The sequence below is a fragment of the Marmota monax genome, unplaced genomic scaffold (assembly GCF_021218885.2).
Source record: "Marmota monax isolate L192 unplaced genomic scaffold, Marmota_monax_Labrador192_F-V1.1 WCK01_AAM20220418_F8-fsc00127, whole genome shotgun sequence".
Taxonomy (NCBI): domain Eukaryota; kingdom Metazoa; phylum Chordata; class Mammalia; order Rodentia; family Sciuridae; genus Marmota; species Marmota monax.
The window spans coordinates 4,649,699-4,667,883 of record NW_026692894.1 but is presented as its reverse complement, the minus strand read 5'-3'; the positions used below and the strand labels follow the sequence as shown (position 1 = coordinate 4,667,883).

The 18,185-nt window shown below is 52.0% G+C and overlaps 2 protein-coding genes across 3 annotated transcripts in view; one reads left to right on the top strand and one right to left on the bottom strand.

Moving 5' to 3' along the window:
* Cmtr1 (cap methyltransferase 1) overlaps window positions 1–2,812 on the top strand; it is a 48,796-nt gene extending 45,984 nt beyond the window's left edge. For both annotated transcript variants that reach the window (XM_046450637.2, XM_046450636.2), the window contains exons 22-24: window positions 5–117; window positions 616–724; window positions 1,340–2,812. In XM_046450637.2, coding sequence (XP_046306593.1) covers window positions 5–117; window positions 616–724; window positions 1,340–1,472 — 355 coding nt within the window. In that variant the 3' untranslated portion in view covers window positions 1,473–2,812. The remainder of the gene's footprint in view (window positions 1–4; window positions 118–615; window positions 725–1,339) is intronic.
* Window positions 2,813–3,995: 1,183 nt separating this feature from the next.
* Ccdc167 (coiled-coil domain containing 167) lies at window positions 3,996–17,715 on the bottom strand. Its single transcript, XM_046450638.1, has 4 exons — window positions 17,620–17,715; window positions 5,923–6,017; window positions 5,649–5,701; window positions 3,996–4,295 (listed from the first exon to the last, which is right to left on the bottom strand). Exons 1-4 carry the CDS (start codon window positions 17,659–17,661, stop codon window positions 4,192–4,194), a joined length of 294 nt encoding a protein of 97 aa, XP_046306594.1. The 5' UTR covers window positions 17,662–17,715; the 3' UTR covers window positions 3,996–4,191.
* Window positions 17,716–18,185: the final 470 nt, after the last annotated feature.

The following is an 18,185-nucleotide window of genomic DNA, read 5'->3' as shown; positions in this document are numbered from 1 at the left end:
TCAGGTTAGAAATGAAGATCATCAAGGGATCCAGTGGCACTCCAAAGCTCAGCTACACAGGGCGAGACGACAGGCACTTTGTGCCCACAGGCCTGTACATCGTCAGGACTGTGAATGGTGGGTGATGGCTCCCTGCCTCCACGCCACCTCCTTTCCACACTCTACCTGAGCCGGAGCTAGCTGACAGTGGGGTGGGGGCAGCCAGGCTGGCGCTTCCCTGAAGTGTATGTTAGAGGGCTGTGTGTCCACAGCCTTTTCTGTTCTTCAGTGGGCCTGGGGGGGTGGGTTGGGCGTGGGAAGAGGGCTAGCTTGTAATGCACACATGGCAAGTTTGGGCTCTGTGCACTTGTGCACTGTAGGGCGATGGTGGGTTGATAGGACACTTGTGTGTGTGTTGAGAAATAATCAGTAATCCTCCTGGAGCCTTCTAGGCTGCTGGTGGAGGTGGCATACTTAAGTTGTTCCCTGCCTGTTCTTGGAGGAAGGGAGGTGGGAAGGACAAACAAGAGGGAAGGAAGACACACCCCTGCAATGCCAGACCCACCCCTGCAATGCCAGACCCACCCCTGTGGGTACTGTGTCCTTTCTGAGCTCCTTCCCCTCTTTTTCCTGTAGAGCCGTGGACTATGGCATGCAGCAAAAACTTCAAGAGGAAATTCTTCTACAACAAGAAAACCAGGAACTCCACCTATGATCTTCCTGCAGATGCCATCGCCCCATTTCAGTGAGTAACCCCCTTTTGAGCTGCCTTCCCTAGCAGCTCCAAGTCCTCCTGCCAGGTGCAAGCCCTCCCAGGGCACACCCTGAGGCCTGAGACTGATCACTGCCACACAAGGGCTCCTGTGAGCCTGGGCCAGGTTCTTTCCCTGGGAACACCCAAGTGTGGCCGAGCCGGGCGGTGAGCTCAGTGAGCAGCAGTACCTGGACCTGCCATGATGGTGAGGTCCAAGGTCCTAGCTGTCCCTTATTAGGACCCAGCATCCATCTGCCAGATTGCTGGTCATAGGTTTTGACAGCAGCCCTGTTGCCTAAAACTAGCCACTAACACTTGTTTCTGTCTCCTCACTAACACTGTTCCATTAGAGAAGCACAGACAGACAATCCAGGAATATCAGTAGTTACAGTTCAGTTGGATGCGGTAAGCAGCAGCTGTCTGTTGGAAGAGTTGGTTCTGGGCAGCACAGAAGGAGCTGGTGCCTACTGGGTACCTTTAGGTTACCAGAGAGAAGACCCTCAACTGAGAGGGTCAATGTCACTGTTGCCAGGGGTGGGCTGGTGGGCTCTTGGTCCTGGGCCACCCAGGTATAGCCCTCTAACCTCTCCCCTCTCCTCCTTGCAGCATCTGCTACTATGGCCGACTCTTCTGGGAGTGGGGGGATGGCATCCGTGTGCATGACTCCCAGAAGCCCCAGGACCCAGACAAGCTATCCAAGGAGGACGTCCTTTCCTTCATCCAGATGCACAGCGCCTGAGGGCCTTGGGGTGTTCCACCCCTGCTGAATGCCCTGTCATTCCCCACAACGGGGCACTCTGCACTTGGGGCTCCCAGCACTGGTTCCTTCTGCCTCTTGAAAGGGGACTGGGGGGAGCTAAGCCTGGCCTTGGGAGCAAATAGCCGCCTCTCTCTGAGGAGCTCAGTCAGGGCCTTCAGAGGACACATGTTCCTTCTGGGACACCATCTGCCTGGGAATTGTTTCCCCTACCAGGACTCAGCCTGAAGGAAGCTGCTCCTGAGGCAGGTTTGTGGTCAGTGCCCAGGGCACGTGGGGCTGGTGGAGGACGTGTTAGAGAGTAGCAGGCTTTGGGTTCTGCCGTTCTCTCCAGAGTCCTGTAGACTCATTTTTCTGAGTTCCATGCACTGCCTCTGAGGGTGGCCAGGCCCCTGCTTTGCCCAACTTTTATTGGGCCAATCCTGGGTGGGTGACGCCCACTGTCACGAGCTGGCCAGGAGCAGCTGTTGTACAAATCAAAGTTTTGTTTCTTTGAACTTGCTCTGTTTTGATGCCAAGTTGGAAGACTTTTTCATCTCTTCCCCACACCCATCCTGGCATTCTTCCCAGCCTAGACCTCTGATAGTCCCGGCAGGCCGGGAAGGAAGAGAGTGGGTCCGACGTCACTGACACCATATTGAGATGCAGGCTGTGCTGTCTTTGGGACTGGTGTGACTGCCTCCTGGGGTTAGAGAGGCTTCCTGGGCCACTCGTTTTGATCCAAATGTTGGGCAGCTCAGAGGGCTGGAAGTAGCCTTGAAAACCTGCCTTTGCCTCTCCCCCAGTAGCAGTGGCCCCACCAGTAACAGGTACCTCTAGGGTCAGTACAGCACCAGCCCTCTGGCAGTCGCATACTGCCTGTGCCCTAGCCACCCTAGGGTGTTGGCAGAGTTCTGAGCTGGAGGTAGCCACCCTTTCCTTTGTTTTTCCTTTCCATCTGGAGGTACAGTCTGCTTTTGTCTGTCTCTCTGTGGTCACTCCATTTCCTCTATCTTGGCAGAGGGAGGAGGGGAAGCTGGGCAGCAGCTTTGGGTGGGGGAGGGCATCTGTGGTTGTTTTTTAATGGGAAATACCTCTCAGAGATGTTCATGCAGGCTCCCTAGGGCCCCATCCCAGTGCCAGGCTGGTTTCCATGGAGATAGGGCACTGAGGCTCCCGGCAGGTTGGAATTGACTCCACCATGGGGGTCCTTCAGCCAGCATCCAGCCTCCCACCCCCCAGGCTGGCGGCAGCACCACTGAGATGCTGTATTTCCACCCAATTCTGGGTATATCAGTGTGTCTTGCAGAATCTTGGATCATTAAAGATAAACATATTTTTAATGCCTGTGTGGCTCTGTGCTGGGGCTGTTGCTATTTGTCCTCAGTGCTTTGTGCTCTGGGACTGGCTTGGATGAGGCAGCCTGGGCAAGAGGTGAAGGGAGAGGAAGCTCTACTCAAAGAAGAGAGGAGAAAAGAAGGTTTGTTTATTCTGAGCCTGTCTAAGCTCCTGGGCCCCGCAGGGCGCGCAGGACTGCTGCTAGAGAAGGGAGCCCAGGAACCCAGGGAAATCACGCAGCTGCTGATAGAAGTAGGGATAGAGGACTGAATGAACCCACAGCCCAAGGAGGGCAGCAAGGCACCTTCCCCCTCTTACAGAAATCACATAGCTCACTCTGTGGTGGCACTGTGACAATCCAGGATCAGTCTGTGACTAAAATAATAGAGGCGTCAGACCAATTAGTGTCACTAGACCAAGGATTGAGAGGGAGAGAGAAATGGACTCACTGACCCTGGCCAGCCTCCCTCCCCAGGTGGCCAGGCTCCCCCCCCAGGTGGCCAGGCTCCCCCCCACCCCAGTGGGGGCTGCACTCCTGCTTTAGGGTAGAGGGTATGCAGAAACTGATGGCATCCCACTCCTTTGTCACATGGATACTGGATCCCCCTAATGCCTATACTTTCCTGGGCTCCTTTACCCTAATCTGGGGGTCCCACTGTGACATAGGGAGTTCACCTTAGTGCTCCCAGCCTGTCTCCCTCTGCTGGCTGCAGCACCCACCCTCTTTCTTCCTGGCCTCACTGTGGGAGTGGAGTTAGGGGTATGGTTGACCCCCACCACCTCTTACTGCCACTGTCACCATGAATCTTGTCTTTATCATGGCTCTTGCTGCACACTTGCTCTCTGGGCCTCCCAGTCCTGCCTGCCTCCTGAGGATGGATTAACTTCGCATTCCTCCACATTCCTCCGGGACCTCCCACCACTTCCAAGTCCAAATCACCCTTCACTGCACAGGCTGCATTTTTCTGCCATAATTGGAGGTGCTGGCACTGGCTGGAGGGCAGGTAATGTTTGATAGTGGGCAGCAGGTGGCACAATGTCTGCCCACCTTCCCAACTACCCCTTTACCTCTCCCTTCTGAATTCTACACCATGAACTTTTGAATGTCTCTCCTTCCTTGATTCCTGAGTGACTCTCCTGCTGCCCCTCAGCTACAGTCGGACCGTGACATTTACTCAGCAGACAGGAGCAGCCTGATGTTCTTTATTGCCTCTCCCTTGACTCGGGGGTGGGGGTGGGGAGAGGACACGTCAGGAGGCCTTACTCCAAGGCCTAGGTGGGGGAAGCACCCCGACACTGTAGTCCTCTTGAGACTTGAAGGGCCTGCTTGGTCCCAATTAAGGAGCCGAGGGGAAGCCTGCAGTGGCTGCGGGGCATTGCAGACTCACGTGGTCCAGTGGGCATAGACCAGGGCCAGGAGGATGAAGATGGCCACCGAGAGCAGCATGTTCTTCCGGTTCTCTTGCCGAAGCAATTTTAGTTCCTTCTCTGGGAGATAAAGGGGTAGTTGGTATGGGACAGGGAATGGAGGCCGTAAGTGTTCTTTCTCCCTTTCCAAAATGGATACACACACCACTGAAGTTGTGTCCCTCCTGTCTCTTACGCTTAAACATGACCTGTCCTTGATCTGCCCAGATCTTCATAACATTTTAGGTACAGATTTTGGCCTAAAAGTCCTAATAACAAGGCTGCTCAACCAGGTTGAGGATGGGATGTGAGGGGTCACCAAAGAAGCCACACCTGAGAGCCAAGCTAGGATACAGTGTAACATCAGGTGAGTCCTCACCTCTCAGTGGGCTCTACAGTGCTCGTCCTTCCAGGAGTCTCATCCAGCCAACCAGAAACTCAGTGGAGTTGGACAGTATCTTGAGCCAGATACTGGAGTGGCCAGGCAGGGCCACATTTGTTTCTTGAGATCCTGCCTTTTGCTGGGGGCCCAGCTCAGCAGAATCTAGGGTTGCTGACAGGAGGCAGCCATCCTCCATTCTAGAGGAAGCCAGTCCTGCTGTTCTGTAGCCACACCCATGGTTACACCCATATGGGTCCCTCCAAGTGACATGCAGGTGGTTGGTACACCATGAAGGCTAAACTAAGTGGCGATGCTGAGGTGAAAACTGCTGTGAAAACTGCTAAGCTGGAGGGGAACTGAGGCCCCACCCATCATGTGCAAGGGAGGGAGGGACTCACAGGGGGCTCTGGGTGGGCTAGACTGAGCCCAGGGTACCCCAGCCCAACTGTGTCGGGTCAGATTGTTCTTTCTGTATTGTTCCCTGGCCAGGCCTGGTCCCCCAGGGGAGAACCAAGAGGGGACAAACTGAAGAACCTGCTACAGATCTTTTTCCTCCAACTCTCAGGAAGCTGAGGCTATCAGCCAGCCACACTCCAGCTGCTTGCCCCGCCTGTACTCTACCTGGCCCTGCCCCCAGTGCCCAGAAGGTGGCAGTATTGCTCTACCCACAGGAGCCCTTCCTGCACTCAAGTTTGTGTGGGGGTGGGGGGGGTGGGGGGGTATCTGTCAGCCCTACTCCAAATGCAGGATGTTCCTGGCCAGGAGGGGAGTTGTGGTGGCAGTAGGGGAGGGGAGGGAGGGGACCTGGCTACAGCCACACCCCTTTATCCCAGAGGGAAGACAGAGCCCTAGGTCATCCTTCTTCCCTTGTAACAAAGAATAGACTAGCTCTCCTCCCACAAGGCAGGTTCCTTCAGCCTCCTGGGGCTGGCGCCCTCTCAAAGGACCACCTTGTGCCCAGCCACCTAGTTAGGTTCCCTGGGCTGCTGCCTGGCCCCTCCAAACTCTGGGTCCTGGAGGTCAAGGTGGGCATCTGAAGGGAACTCTCTTACCGTAGTTGGAGGCTCTGCTCATTAGGCTGTTTTTCTCCTTCTCCAGAGACCTCCTGTGGGGAAGGAATTTCATGGCTCAAGCCCTTTTCCTCTAGCCACCTGGGGGCAGCCAGCAAACAGGACAGTGTGAACAAAGGGGACCAGTGCCCAGGTCTCAGGAGTTGACCTCAGAAGCTAAGGACCCAAACCCTCTGCCTTAAGCTTAGTTCACTTTGGGGACTCAGGACAGACACAAGGGCAGGGAGGGGAGGGGGTGGCTGGTCAGGAACGTTACCTGTCCTCTGGGCTCAGCTCTGCCCTGTGGAGCCTGCAGTCCACAGCCTCCAGGTCTCTCCGACACTGGGACAACTTTTCCTCCAGCCCATCAATCTGAAACATAAGGCAAATGGAGAGAGGTTGCAGAGCTCTGCAGCTATAATGCCCTGGGATCAGGCAAGTCTCAAATCCACCCTGTCCCAGGCCATGTTCACTTCCACTGGGCAGGGCACCCAGGCACCGGTGCCCCAGAGTGTCTTTGCTGTCCTCCACCACTGCATGCTTCAGCTCTGGGCTCCAGCCCGAGTCCCCCTGAAAACAGGGCAGTGGGTGCTACGAGGGTCTCACAGCTGTCCTCACCTACTGGACTAAGCACGGGTTGGGGGGAGAGAGGAGCAGCCCCATGGTCAGCTCTATCTCCCCATATAAGGCCCAGAGAGCAGGAGCCAGAGCCCGGCAAGGGCAGGCCTGCAACACAAGGCTCGAGGCTCCAGGTGCTCCTCGGGCAGGTGGTTCAGTACCCGGGGCCACAACACAGAGGTTTTCCTCATCGACAGGCTTGTTTTCAGATCTTAGTCCAAGCTGTAAGAACAGACATTTCCTACAGGAATCAATAAAAATTAGCAGGGGGAAAAAAAAGTTACTCAAAACCACTTCTATTTCTGACTTGGTTCTCGTGCAAAAACAGTGCCCATCATCGAGGTAGCTGTAACTTGTGTGGCAAAACAGCTAAGCTCCTGAAAGGCCAGTTGCCAAAGATATCCTTTTCCATTTGTTTTGATTATGGTTCCAGAGGTGTGTTCTTGGGAAAATATTTGAGTTGTGGAAAAAATGTTCCGTGAACTACCAGCAGGTTGTGCAAGCCTGGGCTCAGGATCACGCACTGACAGCAAGCCCCTGCCCCCATCCATCTCTTGACTCCAGTCTTTTGCTCAGTCTCATCGGCTGCCTTTCTAGGCCTGGGCCTGCTCTGCTTCCTCGCCAGCCCTGCTAGCGAGAGCCTAGATTTTGGTGGCTTGGTTTCTGGGGCTGTGTCCTGCAGAGCAGCTGGCTGCACAGTGCTTAGAGTCCCACCGTATTCCATTTCCCATCTCTGACTTTGCTCATTCTCACCACATCCCCAGGAGGGATAGCAAGCACGACCTCTATTTCACAAATGGGAGAACCTGGCTCCCCAAAGGAAATGACTTTTCTGAGGAGTCGGAGTGGGGCCTCCCTTCTTATCAGTCTCAGCCAGCTCTGTGCACCATTCCTTTTTGGAGTTGCCTCCTGCAAGAAAGAATCCTGCCTCCCAGGTAGCTTGTCAGAGCCCTTGAGTCTCAGGCAGGCATTCCGGGACTGGGTGTCAGGACATCTGAGTTGAAATCTGTGGACCTCTGTGCCCTCCCTGGCCAGCACCCTTCTCAGACACTTTCCCTGTCTTGAGGCCTGGTCCAAATGATGCACCACCCACTACCTTCCCTGTAGCCCCCGGCACTGCCAACTTCAGCCCAGTTAAGCAGGGCCCTGTGGGAGGGAGCAACTGCAGAACCTCGAGTTAACTGCCTGGCTAATTGTGCTGTTTCTCAGCTAATGGGCACCCAAAGGGAGGACTGTCCTGGGAACAACCCCAGCTAGGAGACGGGGCCAGAGGCCTTCCTAGAGCCGCACAGCAGGGAAAGGAACAAGGCTTGGGAGTCAGGCTCAAAGAGCAACAGCTGATGTCAATGCTTCAGGCCACCAAGCAGTTCACCCCGACACAGGGCCCAGGTTCAGGGGACAACCATATGTGCACATAACCCCCTCACTATGAAGCTTTGCAGACTGCCCAGGCAGTCTCAGTTCCAGGTTAGAGCCCTTCCTGTGCCCTCTTTAGCCAGGACCTGGTTTGTAAGTCGTTATAGGGAAGGAGCAGATTGGGACTTTCCATCCCTAAACACCTCTGGAAGGCTACCAGGTGCCCAAACAAGTGCTAATTGTCCCAGAACAAGGCTAGGAATTCATGCTAGGCAAAATCTTAAAATTGAGGTTGGCAAACCCTAAGTAGCCAAGCCAATCTGTCATTATGCTCTGGACAGGGCCTGAGAAGCTGGCAGTTGGGGGCCTTTATCTGAACAAGCCCAATTTATTTGCAGTTCCACTGAATATCTCCACTTTCATTTGCCACTTTTTAATGAGGCTTAAGCGGGCAAACACAAATCAAGGTTTAGGGACTCAAGTTCTAACCTCCCTCTATGAATATTTATGTCCTGCTGACAGCTCTCTCTGATTTCCTTCTAAATAGTGAGATCCCCTTCTTCACAACCCAGCTGCCTGATGTGGGCTGAGGGAGGCAAGGCTGACTGTCAGAGACTCTTCAGCAGGCCACAGGCACATCCTTAGAAGGTGACCCTGCTGGGTCTCCATCTCTGGGCCTGGCTCAGAAAGCTGGCAACCAACCCCGCTGCAGCACTGTGGAACAGAAGCCAGCTCTCAGCAGCCGTAATAATGGGGAAAGAGACTCTGGGGGACCTGGCTGCATAGGGGGCAGGATGAGGGCATCAGGATATTTTTGGTTGTGACCACAATCGGGAATGGTGGCTACAGACTGACCAAGAAAGAAGGGTCCAAAAGGTGGGAGAGGACCGTCACCTCTCAACTACACACCTGTGAATCATGCACGTCACAGACTACAGGCAACACAGAACATGATGGCCAGGACTCCAAACAAGGGGGTTAGAACCAGAGAAAGGACAAGAATGTCAGGGGTATTCTAGAAGTGTAAAGGTCAGAGCTGGGCAGCAGTTGGGAGCCCAAGTGCCCAGAAGCTTGGAATCATGGTTCCAAGTTAAGTGTACTAGTAGGACTCGTGGCTGTGACCAGCGTTTTGGCAGTCATTAATTTCTGTGTGACTGGTGAGTTCCCTAGTTCCGTAGCTTGGTTGACTCGTAAAAATAAGATCATCATACTTCGCATCCCAGAGTGTGAGGACAACGTGATGCAGCACGGTGTCACAGCACAGCCTTGCACGGAGGGCTGCAGTACATGTTTGCTCTTAGCAGAGAGTGGTTTTCACCAGATCTTTGGGGAATAAAAACCAAGTTAACCGGTGGCAAGAGTAAGAGAAGGCATGAAGTGCAGCATGAGGAGAGGACTCCTCCTGGGTTGCTGGCAGCAGCAGAGGCAGGGAGGCCCTCTGGCTCAGATCTGACTACTTCTCAGAGTCTACCAAGGGCTTCACAACAAGAAACCTAGAGGGTGTACCATGGGGACAGCAGCACCTCCACTGGCCAGCCCCCAGCACGCTGGGAATCTCTGTGTTCTGCCTGGGGATGGAGTTGGGCTGGGCTCTGGAGCTAGGGCAGCTGTCCAGGCAGAACATACTCAGCAGAGGGCTGAGCATCGGAGGACCCAGGGAATGGCAGGAGAAGCCTGGCAGCCAGACTTGGGGTTCACTCACATCATGGCTCTAGGGACCTAGCAGTCAGCTAAACAGCAGACACGTGAGCCCAGAAACCATAGTAAGAAGATATATTAGACAAACTCCAGTGGGAAGGGAAGGTTACATGGTGAAGGCCATGAAGCCCCCAGGACTCCTGCCTGGCAGGCTGGACAGTGGCAGGAAGATCTGTGCCTGGGACTTGCCTGGAGCTCGAAGGGGCAGCAGTGGAGATCATGACTGTCACCGACAAAATGGAAACAGTGAAGGCGGGCACCTCACTCACAGTGAGGACAATAACACTAAGAAGCATCTGGGTTACGTTTACACTCAGAAAACCAAGGTCAGTTATTACAAAGGGGGGCGGGGCACCATGTCCAAGTCCTGCACCAAGCCAGCAGGTAGAGCAGAGCTGTAGTCTGCAGGTTGGCACAGGGACCCCAGGAAATCAAGGTGGTGGCAAGAGTTCCTTCTAAGTTAGCAAACGGTGCCCCTTGGCACCTCATGGACTAAGGACTTGGCAGGTCCTGTGCAAGCCGTTTGGTGGCAGTGAGACAGGTGGGTGGGCACGTGCAGAGTGTCCTGACAGGAGCGCTGTTCTTGACCTAGAGACCAGCAGTGGCTAACTCCTGCCTGCAGGACCTGCTGGAGAGTCAGCCAAGGGGGGAAGCATGGGGAGAAGGAAGAGAAAGGGAGGGAAAGAGGTAGACAGCAGGAGTGGGGTGGGGTGGAGAAGCACCCTTAAGTTTCTGAGGAGGGCCCTGTGGCTGGGGACTCAGTAAGTCTGCACTTCAACAGAAAAGCTCCAGGAGAGGCGGGCGCAGCAGGGTGAACATGGCTGCCTTTCCACACCCAAGCATGGATTTGACTCAGGAATTGAAACCCGGGGCTCAGTGTGAGGCCGAGGAGCCTCCACAGAGGAGGGAGGCTCCCTGCAGAAGAGCCCCTCTGCTGGTGGGGGCTGCAGTGGCCTGAGGGGTGCTGCGGACAGGGCCCCAGCCAAGCTGGGCCTTCACTCCTACAGGCAGGTGCCAGGGGAAGATTTCCTCCCTCCAGTCACCAGGGAAAAGGGCTTCCTGCAGCCTCCCCGAGAGCCCTGCCTGCGCAGCCCGGGCCATTTGCTCCGTGCCTCAGCTGGCAGTGCAGCAGCCCCAGGCCAGGAAAATACAATCCCCTCTGCTGCACAGACTTGGGGAATATCACCTCACTCCCAGAGCTCTAGGAAGTCTCCCTGGGGTCCTATACACCATAAAACCACTGTGTTAAGAGAAACTGTAAAATTCCTCTGAAATCCCCATGAGGCATCTTTTCAGGAGTGTGGAGCCTCCAGGAATCAAAGCCCAAATGAGGCCTCTTTGGAGGTAGGGACCTTGCTCTGCTGCACAGATAACTGCCTGAGCACACCGGTCAGGTCAGGCCCTGCGGGGCGCCAGCTCCAGGTACTGCTGCAGGGAGGGGTTACCTGCAGCTTTTATTCTGCCCACAAGCAGGAGTCAGCACAAGTCCCAGGCTGTCGTTTGCCCCATTTTCCTACTGAGGGTGGGCGGGGCTCTGAATGGTGCTCCCACAGAGCATTTAGATGGCCCTCTGCCAAATCCCTAATGAACCACTGTCCAAGGAAAAGGCAGAGGCACTCTCGGGGCTCAACTTTGGGCCATACAACTTATTGTGCTTTCTGTCTTAGAAAGTGGCTTCCGGTTTTGTTGAGTCTTGTTCCTGAGATCTCTGACCAGTGGGTGACACTGGATGCTGGGATCAGGTCTGCCTCCAGGCTCAGGCAGTGGCCATGGGCATACCCTGCATCTGCCTGGCCAGGTCTTGGCAGACAGTGAGATCTTCTAATAAGGGGCCTGGTGCCAGACACCTGAGCCAAGCTCAGGTCAAGCAGTCTCACATGTTTGGATGATACAGCATGAGTCACAGTGGTTTCTGGAAACCAAGAGTCCATGCAAAACTAACCCTCCACCACAACAGGAGCCACGATGCTTCTGTAGCATGTCCCAGACGCCACCTGCTGCTCCAGGCGCCTGCTTGTATTAAGTCACATTTGGCTTAAGGCAGAACGAGGGGTAAAGTCTTCGTATCTGCAATGCAGAGATGATGGGAATGAAGTAACTCGTGGGGGGGTCCCATAGGCAGTAAATGGGGAAGCAAAATGGCCCAAGTCTGTGCCCTTAACCATCACCCCATAACTAGAAAGCAGAGAAATACGGACTCTGGGCAACTCCTAGTGCCAGGCAATCTGTGGGCAGCTACATGGATGTTATCCCATGTTTGCGTCCACCCTGCAAGGAAGAGGCTGCGCCCACTGTACAAGGAACAAGCTCCCAGCACAGACCAGCAGCAATTCACCATGTATCTGGGAAGTGGAAGGACTGGGGTCTGAATTTGGGTTTCTCTGTTCTCAAGCTGGGGCTCTTCAAGCCGTCTCTCCAACATCTCATGGAAACATCCAAAGCAAAGGGTTCTGGGAATGGTCACTCCATGCCTCAGCTGAAGGCCATCTGAGCATGCTGACCTGGCTTCAGCAGCTCCTCCACCCTGAACAACCTTGGGCAGGGCCTTGCTTGGTCTCAGTCCACACAAAGGACGCACTGTGAGGGAAGGGCCTCACTGGAATCCAGGTGCTTTGCGATACAGGGGCCAGGACCCCCTCATGTGCTGTGCTGACTCCCCACTTCACAGACACCCCAGGCATCTGCCCTCAAATCACCCAATTGTCCATTCAAGCCCTAAAACCCACACAAAAGATCCAATTTCAAGAAGGAGGAGTTGGGCTAACTGGGCACAAGCCTTCCACCCCCAGGGCACCGAAGCCTTCCCCTCCTGAAGCCACAGCCTGGAGAAGGCATCAGCTGTTTCACCTCCAGCCTGGCAGCCGAGGGACTGAGTTTCTAGAAATCCACCTCTTCCCACGTCAGCAGGCCCCAGGATGTTTATTATGATGAGTAAAGGAGCCAGAGGACCTGCCCAGATGGTCCCTGGCAGGAGCCCCGGGGCTTTCCATCCAGGGCCTCTAGGCCACACAGCCCAGTCATATGAGGGTCACAGGCCTCAATTTTCCAGGTGACCAGCCATAAACCCCAAAGAGCCAACTCCCCCAGCACACTTAAGGGATGCTTTTCTGTGAAGGAGGCTCGCAGGGCTCTTTGAGGACAGAAAACAAACCCATGGCTTCCCAGTCAAGAGGCCCCAGAAGCAGCTTCTCTCCCAGGTGAGCAGGTGAAGACAGCGAGCTGCCCCAGATTTTAATCAAGGATCCATTTTCAGGAAGAAGAGGGTGAGCCAACGGGCTTGCCGCTTCTCTGGACACTCACGCGACCCCAGGGCACGAAGGCGAGCGGCCCTGCTGCCGTCCACCAGAGCTCTGAGGCTGGGGTGCTGAGATGGAGGCTGAGCGGCCTTGGAAAGGAGCCTCGGGTCAGTCCTAGCCTCAAGCCTTCAGCTGTCCCTGAGCCAAAATGGTGTTTGGGGTTTGTTTTCTCTTCTCTCCCCCAATATATATTTTTGATAAATTAGCAAAAGCTTCTTCATCACTGAAGGCTCAAAGCACTTTTCAAGAGCTGGCATCCGCCCCGCGCCTTATGAATTCATTAATTAAGATGCTGGCAAACAGCCACTCCACACATGCTGACATCCAGCCGCGTTAGGTAATGAGGTTTTAGTCTCCTGACCCCCGTCAAGTGGAGCGGAGCCAGACGCAGGCTGCTGAGAGAAATCACCTGCCCAATGGCGACCTGTCGCTTTTGCCTGGCAGCAGGTGAGGCTCATTTAGTGGTCAGTGGGCCCTGAACATTCTTGGCATGCTGCAAGAGCCTCTCCCCCAGCTACTGGCTGGTGGCTCCCCAGGAAGGTGGCTCTAACTGCGGGCTCTGTGGCAGCCTCCTAACCTCTGCCCACTGAACCACTCTGCTAAGCCCAGATGTCAGGGTGGCAGGTTCAAGTGCCTCCTCCTATCACTCAAACCAATTCAGCAAATATTTACTGATGGTCCACTAAGCTGCTTCTATAACACTGCCTTGTGCTCTGCTGTCCCAGAACAGCTGAGACCATCTTCACTGACACTGCTTCTGCCCCTGCCTGCCCTCATGGAGCTTACAGCAGGAGAAGGCATCAAACAAATCATCACAGTGTCAAACTTCTTTCCTCCTGGTAGAAAGTTAAAGGCTCCACTAACTTTTATTTCTTACAGAAGATACTGTTAGTTGGCCAGTCCAGCAGGGACTCCCAACCCCACTCCTTTGCTCATCTCTACTACAGAAGTTGGAAAAGTGCAACAGATACTTTCCCAGCCTCACTGTCATTGGGACTGGTCATGATGATATATTCCAGAAATCATTTGGGAGAATCCTAGGAGAGCTTATATTTTGCCAATAAAAGGGACAAATAGTGTTGCTATTCCTTTCTCCTTCCTGACTTAAAGTTGAACATGACTGGAGCCATGGCAGCTATTTTATGACCATGAAGAAATAGCTAAGGGAATGAAGAAATACTACCTCTGACATAACTGAGCTTTTGAACCAATGTCAGTAGCCACCTATCCACATATTTCTATGGGGGAAAAAAAACAGTAGACTCCTATTTGCTTAAGTTATTGAGGTCAATTTTCTGTAATTTGTAGCCAAAAGTCTTCCAGATTTCTGTAATAGGGATCAGATCCAATCAAATGATCCCCTTTAAAATGTTAGCCAAGACATCATACATCTGTTAAGATCAATTGTTCAATGAAACTAGGTTGAACAGTCTGGCTGCAAAAGAAAAGTACGATGACCAAGTAATAGCTCATTACTATCAGAGACTGAAAAACATAAATAAGTTTGACATCAGCCAAAATCTTCCTGTAAGTTTAGACTGATAAGAAACCTTTCTCTCCTCCCACACATTAAAATCAGTACCAGGCTGGCAATTTCTCATTTGAACTATAATTTTCTCGTTATTCAGAATAAACTCTCAGAAGCTAAAACTCACAGCCAGTTCCCCACCCCCAACTCTGAGATCTCACAAAGTGGCAAATGAGTCAGATAAAAAGACCTCGCAAGGAACCACGAGTGACGGAGGCTAGAAGGTGCCTTGGTTGTCCTAGGAGGTGACTGCCCAGTATAGCTGGCCTGCACCCGCCCTGAGGGTGAAGCTGCCTGCTTGGTAATTGCTTCATTACAACAAGTGGCGACTGTTTGCAGGTGCTGAGATCACTCACTTGTGGGGGTTTTATTGCACTCGTCAGATTAACAAACATTTTTGATTAAATCACCACTTCATTGGCTCCAAGCACAGGACTTTTAATAAGAGGACAATATCTACTGCTACTGAGCATCGATGCACATTCAATGCTCAGACCCGCTGGGGGCAACCGAGGAGCAAGGATGGGAGGCGGCCAGATGCTGGGCTTTTTCCAAGGCACAGAGTTACAATTTTCAAACTCTTGACTATCCAAGCAAAAAGTGACTGAGATACCAGTATGACAAATACCTGCATATTTATGTAGATCTTGATCTATCTATCTATATATATATGCCTATTTTGAAATATCTATATAAATTGTGTGTATATTGAGACACAGAGGGTAACAAAAAGAAGAGTGAATCTGCCTCAGTAAAAGGCCCTAGAATAAATGACCTATCAAAACACTTGTGTCAAAACTCAAAACTCAAAAGCCAAACCAGACATCATGATCTTTATTTGGACATAATTAATTTATAACTCCTGGTGAAATGCAAATCTTTTGTTATAGATGAGGAAACTAAACCCCAAACAGGGGTTGACCCAGCCACGGTAAAAGGATGCAAAAGAACTGCAAAGGGTGAGAATAAGAAAGAGCTGCTATTTATCAATTACCCACCCTGTGCCAGGCACATGCCAAGCACTTTACACATATTGTCTCATTTAATCCTCAAATCACACCATGAGGTGAGGTGCCGACTGCAGTGCAGCCTGTCTGCTAAAACACACTATCTCCTCCTTTCACAGTAATGGAGCTATAGCTGGGCACATGGCCCCCTGGCTGGTGAGCACATTTCTAAGCCTCCATTACAGACAGGTAAGGCCACAAATCTTGGTTCCTGCCAATGGAAAATGCAGAGTTCAGGCCCAGGATCCTTAAGACAGTGGGTGCTTCTTCTACTTTCTCTTTCCCTGGCAGTGGAAACATCAATGGAGTGTGCCCTGGTTTCATTGATAAGATGATAACAAGACTCAGGGAGACGGCAGACCACCACCTTCTTTAGACTGTGGGTGGACAAATGATGCTGAGAGCCAAAGACTGTCTACTTCCTGTTTTTGTTGGAGGGAAAAAAGTTTTACTGGCATAATGCTATACTTGCTCACTTACAAATAGCCTGTGGCTGCTTTTGTGTTATGACAGGTACTACTTCTTATTCGTAGTAGTTATTTTCTATAAAATACCACCAAGGGCTGGGATGGGCTCAGTGGTGGAGCACTTGTCTAGCATGTATGAAGGTCTGGGTTCAACTTCAAGTACTGTCCAAACAACAACAACAAAAGTAAGTCAAGCACGGTGATACATGCCTATAATCCCAGCTCAGGGGGGCCAAGGCAGGAGGATGGCAACTTTGAAGCCAGCGGTATCGCGCTTGCCTGGCATGTGTGAGGCACTGGGTACGATTCTCAGCACCACATATAAATAAATAAAAATAATAAAGGTCTTTCAACAACTAAAAATAAAAAATAAATTAAAAAGGATGGGGATGTAACTCAGTGGTAGAGTGCTCCTGGGTTCAATCCCCAGCACTGCAAAACTATATATTTAAAAATTAAAATTAAATTGAATTAGCAAATACTGAACCAGGTTCCTGCAAGCCTCTGGCCACAATGTTTTTATCAACTGATTCACACAAAACTTGACTTATATGTTTCTGTTTAAATACATCGTATTCAATATATAGGTGATTCATTAACATTGTACTCATGACCAACAGCACCTTACAATGCAGAGTTACAACACATTTGAAAAAAAAGTTTATCTAACAAGCCCATTTTGCACCAGAAGGCACACACAACCTTCAAACACCAGGCAGCACTCTACCATTGGGGGTCATCTGAAACAGCTAAATCACCAATAAAAAGCACAAAAATACAAAAAACACAACACTAAATACACCAAGAGAAAGGACATTTGTGTGTAGTACAGTAATGCAAACAAAGGCAGAATGTTCTTTTTTTTTTTTTTTTTTTTTTTACCTTAACTGGAAATGTGGATCTCTCAGGAGACTCAAACATTTTTTTCCTCTTTTATTTGCTTGTGAATGATGCAAAAGAGTATTGATTTGGGGGCTACGAATACATTTAGTCAGTAGGCAAATATGCAAATATGCAATCTGTGAATAATAAGGATCAACTGTAGTGACCCCAGAGACCATATAGTCTGCAAAGCCTAAATATTTTCTGTCTGATACTTTCCAGACCAGGTCTGTTGACCCCTGCTCCAGCCTGTTAGAGAAAATGACAGACTTTCTTGTTCCTGAAGCCACTAAGTTTTGGGATTTCTCTTGCATTCTCCATGAATCCTCACTACATGCCTGTGAGAGTGTACAGATGAAGTTCCAGGTGAAACCTGTTACAGCAGCCTGTTGCACTTTCTCAAAGACCACTCGTGCTTGATTCTTGGCTCCATCACCTCTACATCCGGGTTCCACCTGAAACTTCATCTGCACGACTCTCACAGGGGCGAAAGCAGCACACAGTAGGTGCTCTAGGCATTAGCTGGTTTTCTTCCCACATGCGGTCAATCCATTTTGAAGACTTTGGATAACGTCACCACTTCTAGAATTCTCTTGACAAACTCCCAAATACTCTCCAAGCTCCAGGCTTTGGTACTCTGGCGGAAAGTTCTCCCACCTCAGGCGATATTTAAGCCATTAATAATACACTGACAGCTCTTGTTTGGGTCCTAGCCCTTGGGGATTCCCCTCAACTACAGGCCTTCCAGCCTGTGGCGTCAACTGTCCCTTTGGGTTCCTCTTCACTTACACGTCTTCCTCGGGTCCTCCTTAATCCCATGTCCTTCCCCTTTAAGTCCCCTCGTTTCTCCCCACCTACTCTGGGGTCCCTTCACTTCCAGATCTCTTGCCCTCTGGAGGTCCCCGTCCCCGTCCCTTCCTAAGGTGCCCGCGGCGTGCCCCCTTACCTCTGGGTCCCCTCACCTCCAGACTGCGTCGGGCCCTCTCATCCCTCTCCCAAACCTGCGCTGCCCTCGCTTCCTCCCTTTGGCCCACTCTAACCTTGCCACCAGACCGACCCATTCCCCTGCAGCCAGGAGAAGGCAACTAACGATGTTGCCCCAACCCTCACTTCTCCCCTCACCTCGAGAGCGACGCCCAGATTCTCCCGCTTCTTTTTAGTCATGTTGCTTGCAGGGATCCCCCACTCATCACTGGACACGCCCGCTCGGGTGCACCGCGCATGCGTACGTCCGCGTGCTTCTCTTTCATTGGTCACCGGGGCAGCGGGAGGTGGGGCTACTGCGGTCGCCATCTTGTTGAGGGGCGCGTCACCCTTGGCGCAGCCATGTTTTTGAGGGGCAGCGTCCCGTTTGAAACTTCAATTTAGGGATAGGAAGCGGATAAGGCCTAGGGAGGGGCAGTGGCCGGTCACTGGGTGAAAGCCGCTTTACATCACTGAGAGCTTTTTAAATTTTTTTTCTTTGGTATTAGAGATTGAACCAGGGGCGCTTTACCTCCTGGTACATAAGCTACATACCACCTTTTAAAAATCTTATTTATTTATTTATTTATTTTGGGAGTACCCGGGATTGAACTCAGGGGCACACAACCACTGAGCCACGTCCCCAGCTCCTTTTTTTGGTATTCTATTTAGAGACAGGATCTCACTGAGTTGCTTAGTGCCTCATTTTTGCTGAGGCTGGCTTT

Bases quoted from the DNA above. Each gene is read 5' to 3' on its own strand.
- Ccdc167 (XM_046450638.1), bottom strand. From the start codon at position 17,661: ATGACTAAAAAGAAGCGGGAGAATCTGGGCGTCGCTCTCGAG. The intron at 6,018-17,619 runs GTGAGGGGAGAA...CTTATGTTTCAG, and splicing joins ATCTGGGCGTCGCTCTCGAG to ATTGATGGGCTGGAGGAAAA. The intron at 4,296-5,648 runs GTAAGAGAGTTC...TTTATCTCCCAG, and splicing joins GAGCAGAGCCTCCAACTACG to AGAAGGAACTAAAATTGCTT.